Genomic DNA, 12082 nt, shown 5'->3' on the forward strand with positions numbered 1-12082 from the left:
CTTCTAATAATTGTGTGCCTTAAGATATACACGTGTCAAGCTATGAGTAAGATATTTTATGAGCAACATGTATCTATCTAGAGAGAGAGAGAGACTGCACCGAGTATATTTATCATTCACAATGAAGGGATTTAATTATCTTAAAGAAAATGTTAGTATTTTCAACGGGATATTCTTTTGGTTAAATAATTGTCTGTGTTGATATCTGATAGTTATGCATTTTTTTGCCATCTCTTTCCAATTTTAAAAACAAAATGATATATGATTCGTAAGATTTTTTGACAAAATAACATATTTGTGTGTAATTGGTTCAACAATAAGTTTGAAAGAAAAGGTAAAAGAAAAGTCAATACTTGATGAAAATCATCCTTGTGGGATTGACGTAATATTTTTTCTGATACAAATTTCTTACTATTTTGTAACTTTCTTTTAAAATATTCTCACTGTCGCATAAATAAAATGATTTCCATGATTTCTTTTGAATTAACTTGTTAATTTTTTGTACTTAAAAATCCAAACAAGTTAAGAACATTTTCTGCCACAAGCAAGTTTATGAAAACAAACAACCATAAATGATTTATTTTTTAAAAATAAATCAGGGAAAATAATCAAGGGTCATTGTTATAATAATAAAACTAAACTATTAGAATTAAGACTGAAAAAGAATTCGAAAATCATAATGCATGAAATTTGAAATAGACTGGTTCAAAAGAAAATGATGATCACGTTTCATGGTTAAACTCGAAAGCCCAAAGTTCTTCATCCATTTTTACATAAAAAAGAAATGGCATCACCTCACAAGTCTCTCTTCTCATGCATCTGCATAAGTCAAATATAGAAAAATTGTTTACTGCTTTGAAATGACAGAAACCGGAAAGTTTTGCTAATGTAAATGACATTGTCTGCCAACTCCTTTCGCATAAACTTTATTTGTTTCCAAAGCATTGGAATATAGTATATATCCATGCAACTGTTGCTGATTACTACATAATTTTGTATTATTAGTCTCTTTAGTATGAAAGAGTCAGCTACTAACACTTAGGGGTAAATTTTTTATTGTAATATATATATATATATATATATATATATATATATATATATATATATTGAATAAAAGATATAAATTTCTATATTAATCAGATAAATAATATATAATTCTCTTAATTTAAATTTTTATAAAAAATATTATTTTCCTTTCAAAGATGTTCCTATGGAATAAAAAGGAGTGGTGTAATTTACCACTCTAGATAATTAAGTGGCCAACAGCTAAACCAAAATTAGGGAGGGATTAAAATAAACAATCAATTAAATTATGGAGTTTAATGGACCATTAACAAAGTCCGGACAAAAAGCCGCAAAGAATAATGTCACAAACCGGCCAAATGTTGACCAAACAAAAAAAGAAAACCGGCCAAACTCTTCCCTTTTCTAAATAAGTTATACATGATTTTCAATTTCTAAGGATTTAATGTTATTAATAAAAATTAATATTTAATATTATTATCTTTCATTTAAATATGTGGAAGTTTAACCGATGGAAGTTTAGGATGAATTTTAAATAAAAAATAATTTTTAAAGTTTAGAAATAAGAGATTCAGAAGTTTTATAAGATATAGGTTTGAGTTTTTTTTTTAATTTTGGATGAAATATCATGTTTTAATTGATAAGTTTTAAATAAAAAATAATTTTAAAAAGCCAATTTATAAAAAAAATTGAATAAAAATAAAATATGAAAATTTTAGGTAAAAAAATCAAGAGAGACCAATTTTTTTTTTAATTTAAAAATAAAGGGACTTGATTAATTTTTAAAATTTGAAAATCAAAATCACACACAATTTAAACTAAAAAACTAACAATATAATATAGTCTTTTATTTATTATTAGAATAAAAAAATTATTTAAATTCTTGAAGATATAATCATTAATTACTTTTACCTATTAAATTATTTACAAAAATTAGTTCCTAAAATTTTAAAAGTTTCGGATAATATAATCACTAACATTAGAATATATCAACTATTTCAAACAAAGTATCTAACAAACTATTTCTATCCATGTTTTTTGTAATGCTCATGATTTTCGCAAATGAGTACTATCAAGAGCTACTTCTAGTAAGAAGAAATTATTGGAAGATTTGAGATCACTACATCTCTATAATTTCAGGTAATTATTATGCAACATGTGATTATGTTTTTATAATTAATTAATAAAAATAATAAAATTTCATCACATATCAAATGATAGTTAGTTGAGACTATAAACACGCAGTGATCTCAAACCACTTAAGAATTTAGAAGTCTATTTCTAAAATTTTATAAAAATGATTTAGAACTCTCAAACTATTTTTTAAAATTTATTTAAATAAACTTCTTAGTATAACTTATTAAAATAATTTATTTTCATTTTATCTCAATAAATTTTATTTATTGAATAAACACTTAATAAGTTATATGTATGTAAACATATTTTTAATTAGGCCATGTACCAAAACACATTATTAAGTGTTTGAAAGAGCATATGAAAATAATTAAGACTTTCATAAACTTTTTTATTATTATTTTAATAATTTTTTCCGTATAACATATCAAAATACAACATTTAACTTATTTTGATATGTTTCATAATTAATTTTATGTCACAAATTATTGTGAAATAATATTCTTTATGTTTAATTAAGGTGTGTACTTAATAATCAAATGCTTAAATATTCCAGCAAGCTCTAGTGTATTCAAAATATGAGGTCTCCCGAGGTTCAAGTTTTAATAAAAATAGTGTTCAAAGATTTTAAAATTAATATAAAATTTAAAGTCTTTCTGTTTTTATATGCAAAGCTGTGTGTCATACAAGAACAATGTCCTCTCCAAGTTTTTTGAATTCCATTAATATTAATTTGTGTATCAATTTGATTAATATATTTTCATGAAGCACGCCTGGTCGGTCAAAGTACCAATTAACAGATCAAATTCTACACTCGATCACTGTTAAGCCCAACAAATGCTGATGATGATTGGGTAATCAATGACACAAGAAATTTCATGAACGAAACCCTTTTTAAGGTATAAAAGATGAGCTTTGTTACGTTGACAATGACAATGTAGGCCACAAAAGAGACCCAAAAGAACAACATACTTTAAGCTGAAGAAGCTGCCCTTTGGAAACAACAAAAAGAACTTACCCTCCCAAGTTATGATGATGGTTATATAAGCATTGAATCATTACTTAACCTTAGACAAACTATTTTGAAATAGTCAAGTATTAACTAAAGTTGATGACAGGGTTTGGCTCTTCATGTGGAGCATGCAAGTTCCTACGGAGAAAGTGCACAAGAGATTGTGTATTTGCTCCTTACTTCTCATATGATCAAGCTGCAACCTCCTTTGCAGCAGTGCACAAGGTTTTTGGTGCTAGTAATGTCTCCAGGCTCTTGTTACACCTTCCAATGCAGAATAGAAGTGATGCTGCCATCACCATATCTTTTGAAGCATTGGCTCGTATGCAGGATCCTATATATGGTTGTGTTGCTCATATCTATGCATTGCAGCAACAGGTTCTTTGACCACAGAAACCTGCTATATCACACACCATAATTATGTAAAGTGTGCTTCATATATATAACTTTAATTTAACCTTTCTATGAGCAGGTTGCTAGCTTGCAAGAGGAGATAGGTATTCTAGGAAATCTAATGGAGAACACCACAGTTGGTGTTGATAATTGTTCAAGTGGACTGGTGAACCCAAACAACGGGTTAGAATATGTTTTGACACAAAATGGCACAAGGATGCAATCACATCAAAACCATTATGCTAATATATGTTCTCAAGAAGGAAGTGGAACAGATTACCATACCTTGGACAGAGAGATGAATAGAGAGTTTCCTAATGCAAATGAGTTGGAAGACCATTTAGATCCCAACTCAGCAGAGAAGTTTTTGTCTGGAATTGACCAGGAGTTCTTCCTGAATCATCCATGGTTCAAGCATAGTAATGGCATAATAAGTTAGGAATATAATATCTGAGTTGTAACAAAAATTCTGCTTATCTCAATTGTGCAAGATTGCATAAAAAGATAAACTGTCGGGAATGGCTTAGTGTTTATCAAATGATCCTGTAAACATTATTGTCAGGTTTGATAACTAAAATGGTTGTGCAAGTATAGATATATAAATATTCTTAAGTACAGTAATCGGTTTCTTGCATTTTGCATAAGGATCAATAGCTCATATACTGCTCATAATTGCGTGTATCATGAGTTAACGGCCAATTCACTTCCATTTAATGAAATGTTAGCCAACCATAGTGATTATTAAAATATTCAAACTATTTCGATTGACTTGATTCATTTTAACAGCCACGTTAGTTGCTAAGAAATGGATGGTTGAGTATTCTGGTCTGAAACTGAACTAATCATCTCTGAAATATGAAATTTTTTATTTTTGAATTTTCTCTCTGAGTAAAAGTTTCCACAATCCAACAATCGGATGAAAGTATATTATATAAACATCACTCACTCGCTAGTATAAACTTCAATGCAATTTACACTTATCAATCATTTCAACAAAAGGAACTAACCAACCAATAAAACTATCCCCAAATTACTACTTTATCTTTCAAGGACAGTAATATGTAATTTAAGTAAAACTTTATAACTCAGGCAATATCAAATATATTGGTCATTTTCCGAATAGAATTGAGTAATACTTGACGCCATAAATCACAAGGAACTAACTTAGGCGAGACAGTAATATAGAAGGGTAACTGGAAATTCTTAAATTTTCCACAAGAAATCAAAATATCTAACATATTTGTTCGACATAAAGTAAAATGCAAGAGTTTTACCAATGTATAAAATATAAGACCTTTCCATTAATTATTGAAGTAAGAGATGGATGTGGCATCAACTAAAGCAAGGAAAAGTGCTTTAGGGGGGAAAAAAGAAAGAAAAGAAAAATAGATGATGATCTCAGGAACACCACTCTCTTGCATTCTGGAACATGCGCAACCAAGGACTAGGCCCCTTCTTGTCCACATCCCACTGCTTTGGATACCATGGGAACTGCCACATTAAGAAGCAACGCTCGGGATGAGGCATCATTGCAAGATGCCTCCCATCTGGAGAACAAATAGCAGCTACCCCTAAAGGAGAGCCATTCACATTGAAAGGATAGATCTCTGTTGGATTGCCAGCATCATCACAGTATCTAACGGGAGCTAACTCGGAGTAAACTACACGGTCCAACACACCTTCATCTGGGAAATAAGCTCTTCCTTCCCCGTGAGCAGCCCATACTCCCAATGTACTACCTGCCATGCCTTTGAACATTATAGCTGGAGAATCCTTTATCGTTACACTTGTAAAGCGACATTCAAACCGCCCTGACTCGTTGTGAATGAACCTAGGTTGTGAAAGGTCACCTCCAGCACCATGCACACCACCAACTTGGGGACCCGGTATCCATCCCAACAAAGCCATTAGCTGACATCCATTGCATACACCTAGACTGAAAGTGTCTGGACGCTTGTAAAACTCTTGAAATTGTTTTAAAAGGGGCTCATTGAATCTTATGCAAGCAGACCAACCTTTGGCAGAATCAAGCACATCAGCATAGCTAAATCCACCAACAAAAACAATTCCACGGAACTCTTGCAGAGAGATTGTTCCAGCAAGAAGGTCTGACATAGTAATATCCCACGGTTCAAAACCTGCAGCATGAAAGGCTGCAGCCATTTCTCTGTCCCCATTACTCCCTTCTTCTCTAATCACAGCCACTTTAGGTTTCACAGCTGCATACATATACTTTTCATCAGTCGAAGAAGGTATAAAGGACAGTTTCCATGATGGCTCATATCGACGTTTCAGTCCTTCTCTCTCCGCATCCACACAAGATGCCAACCTTTGGAATTTTTCCAGCTCAAAGCTGGTCTCTTCCCACATGTCCCTAAGGATACTAGTTTTTTCATTTAAACAAGATACCCCATCAACCTTAACTTCTATTGATGGATTGGTAGTCACTTGACCGATGATATCAGCTGAAACTCCAAAACTGTTCAATTTATCCGTTACAGAGGCCAGATTTTTCTTGCTAACCTCAAGAACTAACCCAAGCTCTTCCGCATAGAGTGTTTCGAGAAGGCTGTTACCTCGTGATGTCAAATCCAAAACAAGTCCACGATTACCCGCAAATGCCATCTCTAAGGCACAAACTAGCAACCCACCGTCACTGATATCATGACCAGCAGAGATCAGTTCATCAGCGAGAAGGTCTTGAACACCTTCAAAGACCTTTTTAAGGTAAGGAACATCATCAAGATCGGGACACTCAACCCCAACTTGGTCAAATGCCTGGGCAAGAGCAGATCCACCCAACCGCCTCTTTCCCTTTGACAAATCAATATGCAGCAAAATACCATCATCCCCAAGTTTTAAATCTGGTGTCACTGTTTTTGTTATATCAGTGCAAGTTACATAAGCGCTGATTACAAGATTTCCAGGAGCCTTAACCACTTCACCTCCAGCATGGGCTGCCATAGATAGGCTGTCTTTCCCTCCATCAATAGCAATACCAAGTTCAATCATTGCTTCAGACAAAGATATAGCAGCATCATACATGGCAGCTCCTTCCCCATCAAGCTTGGCAGCATACATCCAATTACCACTTGCCTTGACATCAGAAAGGGAAGTGACCTTTGCCCATACAAGATTTGTGACTGCTTCTCCAACAGCCAACCGTGCCATTGCTTTAGGGTCTAACATACCTTTGATTGGTTGTTCCCCAATGGCACATGCACCTCCAGTCACATCAGTAAAAGTTTGAGCTATAACTGCAACATCAGCAAGGGTAACCTGCAAAGGACCAACAGTTTGCTGCTGTGCCACTAGACCAGTAACACACCTGTCCACTTTTGTTGTTAAGAAGCGTTTTGAACAGACAGATGGTAAGCTCAATACCCTCTTCAGAGAATCTACCACTGTGATCCCAGGGGCAATATCAAGTGGCTCCCGTTCATAAGCAAGCCGGTTGAATTCAAAATATTTCTGAGGCATGTCACCAAGAACTTTTTCCAGTTCAAGATCCACAGCTGGGGGAGGTGGAGGCAGTCCATTAGAGAGACACTTCCGAGTTGCTAGGCTATCAACTAGCACAACACGCCCATCACCACTAATAGTTCCAATCACAGCCATTGAAACCTTTTCCCTGCTACAGATTGACTGTAAGAGCTCACGACTTTCTGGCTTCACCAAGATTGCATCTTGCTCCTGATACTCAGCACCCCAAATTTCTAGAATAGACATTGTATGATCACCAACCACTACTGCTCGAACATCTATCTCAGCACCCTTTGGATATATAATTTCCTTTACAACATTACAGTTTCCACCAGCACCCTGATCATGAATGCTGATAATTGGATTTTTATCCCCCATCTCAATACAGGCACGAACAAGACGATATAATTTTTGGGCCATCTCAGCATCCCCACGTTGCACAGCATTAAAATCAAGCTCGGCATCATTCTGCCCGCTGACCATGCTTGAGGCTGCTCCACCTCCCATCCCAATACGATAAGCAGGGCCTCCGATCTTAACAACCAACATTCCAATGTCAGCCTCTCCCTTTGATATGTGACTGTGGTCGATCTGCCCAATGCCTCCACTAAACATGATTGGCTTCAACCATTCTCGCCTCTCCCCACTAGGAAGTCTCATTCCAAAAGTTCTACAAAATCCCTGGATCAATGGCTCTCCAAATTTGTTCCCGTAATCAGATGCACCATTACTAGAATCTATAAGGATCTGCAAAGGTGATGCCAAATTTGATGGATAAGTAAAGGATGGATCTTCCCATGGAGCATAAAGCCCTGGCGTGTTGAGATTGCCAACACAATAACCAGCTGTAGCTGCCTGGACAAAGGACCCCCTTCCAGTTGCATGTGTGTCCCTAATGCGACCTCCTGCACCTGTCTCTGCACCAGGATAAGGTGCCACGGCACACGGAAAATTATGTGTTTCAGCTGTAAACAAGATATCTAACTCCCGTGCTGCAATCTCTAATGGACATGCTGAACCAGGCTGAATTGGTCGCAGTTGCTTTACGGGGAAACCCTTGATAGCACTTGAGTTATCCTTAAAGCCAATAACTGAGTTACTTGGATTTGCCTGTAAAGTACTTTTCACAATTTGCATAAGAGTTCTACTCATAGGCTGTCCATCAATGAAAATCTTTCCAGTAAAAAACCAATGCCTGCTATGCTCACTGTTAGACTGAGCAATGTCAAACAATTCTACATTTGTGGGATTACGCTTGATGTCTTCTCTGAAAAGCTTGGTGTAGTATTCTAAATCCTGTTCATCAAAGGCAAAACCCATCTCCAGATTAATCTCTTCCAATGCCTTTCGTCCCCTCTCCATGACAGGTATATAACGAATTTCCTCTGGAATTACACTGGTCTCAAAGGATGTTAGCTTCTGAGTATAAACACATTCAGTCATCCTATCATGCACCATAGATGCAAATTCATTGATTTGGTTGTCTTGTAATTCACCTGCGGTGTACAGCAAGTACCTCCTTGACCGTTCCAAACGGTTCACTTCTGTCAAACCACAGGCTTGGCAAATTGCAACGGCATTGGCAGACCATGCTGTGGTAAATGACAACCTGGGGCCAACCTCTACTATAACAGAATTCAAACCCTCCTTTCTCTTTTTCTCAAGAAGGCTCTCAGTTCCCAGATTCTCAGGCTCAAATGTTTCTTGAAGAAGCCATTTAAGGACCGAAAGCTTTCTGCTTGAAAGTGTTGAACCAACACCAATATTATAACACTGCTCCGTTTGCAGGTCCACAATCTGATTAGAGATTTTCACTTGAGCTTCCTTCAGAAGCTGAGCAGCTGCACTTTCTTGCATAAACGGGACACGATACAGATGAAAAACTTCCAAAGCAGGCTTCTGAACCAAGCCAGATGGCTCTTCTACAGAACTACTCACATCCCCAGAAACCACTGCTCTGGGTTTTTCTTGAGCTTGGCACTTTAGAGGCAAAGCTTTTCTAGTTGACCCCAGAGCCAAATTCCTATCCCAAATCCTGCCCCAAAGCATGTGACTTCTCAATCTCTGAGGCTTCTTCGCCAAAAACAAAGTTTGCCGACAGGTACCCTGAAAGCAAAACCGCAAAACTCATAAACACAAATGCACTTCATATGCCAAAGTTAAAATAGTGAACCCATTGGTCAACGAGAAACCAAAAACCAAAACAAACCCATGCCAAAGATGCAAATTTGAAAACAATCCATTCAACTTATGTTACAACACCACCAAAGGATTAAAAAACAAATCCATGCCAAAGGCTTTGGGTGTAGTATATGATGCTAATTGAAACAGAGTATAATAAATTCAAACCTGCATGAATTCAGACACCCCAAATTCCCTAATAGTCGCCATGTCCTCGATCAAAACTCACGTGAATAAAGTATAAGAAGTAGAAGCGAAGACCCCCAGAGTGTAGCAGTGGCGTGAAAATAAGAGAGGGTTATGGCGTGGCACCAAGGTGTAGCAGTGGGTTCAATAAAGAGAGGGGTTTTTTGCGTGGCACAGAATAAAACCCTACAACCACACTGCACTCTCTTTCCCTACCAATCAATAAAATTCTCACTTTTCAACTATTGGTTGCTTTGGCGCTATTTTATATTCTTCAATATTATTATTATTATTATTATTATTATTATTATTATATATATAGTTTTTTTTTTCTTCTCCCTTCCTCTCGATATTATCTTTTCCTGTTCATGCTTTGTGCTTTACTTTTGGATTTGACTGAATCTGAATCAGATACTTTTGGATTTAATGGAGAAATTTTAGCAAGTTTTTTTAAATATGCTAATCTACGGTTATAATTCGCTTATACACAAATAAGTGAAATAATAATATCATAGTTATTATATTTGGAAATGTTTATTTGATTTTATGGATAGAATAAAAAAAAATGAATACGTCAATTTTATTAATTTTATTTTAACGACACAGAATTGGCTTTTGATTAAACTCTAAGTAGAGTTGGCCCTGTGGGAAATCTAAGTATAATTTTATTTTTCTTTTTTTAAGTGTTAATGTTACTATCAAATTCTTTATGGTTTGTAAAAAAAAATTAATCGTCAACAAGATGATGAATGGGTTGAAATACCTCAACATGTACTTTTGTTATATGAAATTCATTTTTATATAATATGTTTAATTTTTTCTGACGTGAGATCATTTATTTACATATTTTCTTTTTTAAATATAAGTTGCTTTTATATTATCATATGCCGTGAGCTTTTACTTTAGTAAATTAATATCTTAATTAATATTTATGGGAAAAAAAAAGTTCACAGTATCTTATTCTTTAATTGTGAAAACGATTTAGTTATAAATAACAAATACCATAAAATTACTTTTTCGGAATTTACAGTTTTATTCAAGCATAAAAAGTAGACTTAATGAACCTATAATAATTAGGAAAAATTACTATATTTATCGAATAACGTTAATATTTTATAATATATTTTTATATTATAAAATTAAAAAATGTCTAATGTTTATTTTTGACAATGACATAATACATTTAACTAAACAACTTAATTAAGCATAAATTATTACCAAAAAAGTTTACAAAAATCTTAACCCCAAACAACTAATAATACGTTTAGGTGCATGGTCTAATTATAATATGCTTGAATATCAATTTAAACAAGTGTTTATTTAATAAAATTTTATTTCATAAAGAGTTTTTATTTCAAAGTTCAAATACATTATTAAACGCTGTTCAATAATTTTTTATTATATGAAAACTTATTGCATAATTTTCAGCATAAAAACTGGCAAAATAATTAATAAAATTTATTTTAATGCACTATATCAAAAATTTATTAAAAATTGTAAAAATTGTCAATTATTTTCATATAGAAACATTCTTTGAAAATTTTTAATATTTAAATCAACCATAAAACTAATGTTATTAAAAGATCTTGCTGATCAATATATTAAAATTAATAGTTAAAATTTAACAAATAATAAATTTACATTAAAAAATATATTAAAACGCATTTACAATAAAAAAAAAAAAGTTCATTATTAAATAAAAATATTATAAAGAATATAATAAAATCACTTTTGTAAGTTCAAATCAAGTATTTTAAATGTCGTTAAATGTATGAAAATAAAATTTTTCAAAGAATCGTAACTTTTTTTTGCTAAAAAAAATAATACACACCAATTCATGTCAAAACAAAAATTAGGACGTTACCAATTAAACAAACTACACGGTATATCTTAGTTAATTCGAATAGTAACATAACAATATGGTTATGATAAAAAAAATTATCAAATAAAAATCTACTATAATTGAATATAAAATCTATTAATTAAATTCGATAAAAATTACATATAACTTTAATATAATTATATTATATTCCTCAATTATTATAAGAAGATGAAATCTTATCTTATTACTTTAAAGTAGAAAAACTAACTCAGAATTGGTATTCTAGATTTGCACTCAAGATCTAGAAGAAACCAAGCACTGTTAAAAGATAACTGAAGCCTTTTTCTGTCAGAACCATTATCCCAAGATCTCTGCCATGGCAGGCATAGTGACTCAATAACTCCCTAAATTAAAATAAAATTACTCCTCCAAATTTAATCATTAAAGTAACTTTTTCATTAGTCTTTTTTCAAATATGTTTGAAATTATATCTTAAAAAGAACTAAATCAAATGTATTCTGTAACATTAGAAAATAATTTTTAACTTTTATAAAACATAAACTAAAATATCCAATTCATTCCATTTCAATAATTAATTTAAAATTTACTATTTAATTCCATTAATGACAAGTGTGAACTTGGATACTACACATACTTGGTATGAGTTGTGGACTACTTCAACGTCAATGCTGGGTGGGAAGATAAGTCTATATTGGAATAAATTATTTGACAACAACGTTTAAGCAAGTTAAGTAAACCAGCCACCATTACCTTGATGACAAGTCACACATCCCATCATGTTCACAGACAAGAGAATCATGAGTAGTTAATTGAACCACAACTACTTG

The 12082-nt window shown here is 33.1% G+C and overlaps 2 protein-coding genes across 2 annotated transcripts; one reads left to right on the forward strand and one right to left on the reverse strand.

The window, feature by feature from the left end:
* The first annotated feature begins 3268 nt into the window (after nt 1-3268).
* On the forward strand, nt 3269-4001 carry LOC113851271 (LOB domain-containing protein 33-like). Its single transcript, XM_027481738.1, has 3 exons — nt 3269-3547; nt 3642-3771; nt 3838-4001. Exons 1-3 carry the CDS (start codon nt 3269-3271, stop codon nt 3999-4001), a joined length of 573 nt encoding a protein of 190 aa, XP_027337539.1.
* A 664-nt stretch (nt 4002-4665) lies between these two features.
* LOC113850302 (probable phosphoribosylformylglycinamidine synthase, chloroplastic/mitochondrial) lies at nt 4666-9447 on the reverse strand. The gene is made up of 2 exons (XM_027480782.1): nt 9395-9447; nt 4666-9151 (listed from the first exon to the last, which is right to left on the reverse strand). The coding sequence occupies exons 1-2, from the start codon at nt 9434-9436 to the stop codon at nt 4961-4963; spliced, it is 4233 nt and encodes a 1410-aa protein (XP_027336583.1). The 5' UTR covers nt 9437-9447; the 3' UTR covers nt 4666-4960.
* Nucleotides 9448-12082: the final 2635 nt, after the last annotated feature.

This window comes from Abrus precatorius, unplaced genomic scaffold, assembly GCF_003935025.1.
Source record: "Abrus precatorius isolate BTA unplaced genomic scaffold, Abrus_2018 Scaffold9, whole genome shotgun sequence".
Taxonomy (NCBI): domain Eukaryota; kingdom Viridiplantae; phylum Streptophyta; class Magnoliopsida; order Fabales; family Fabaceae; genus Abrus; species Abrus precatorius.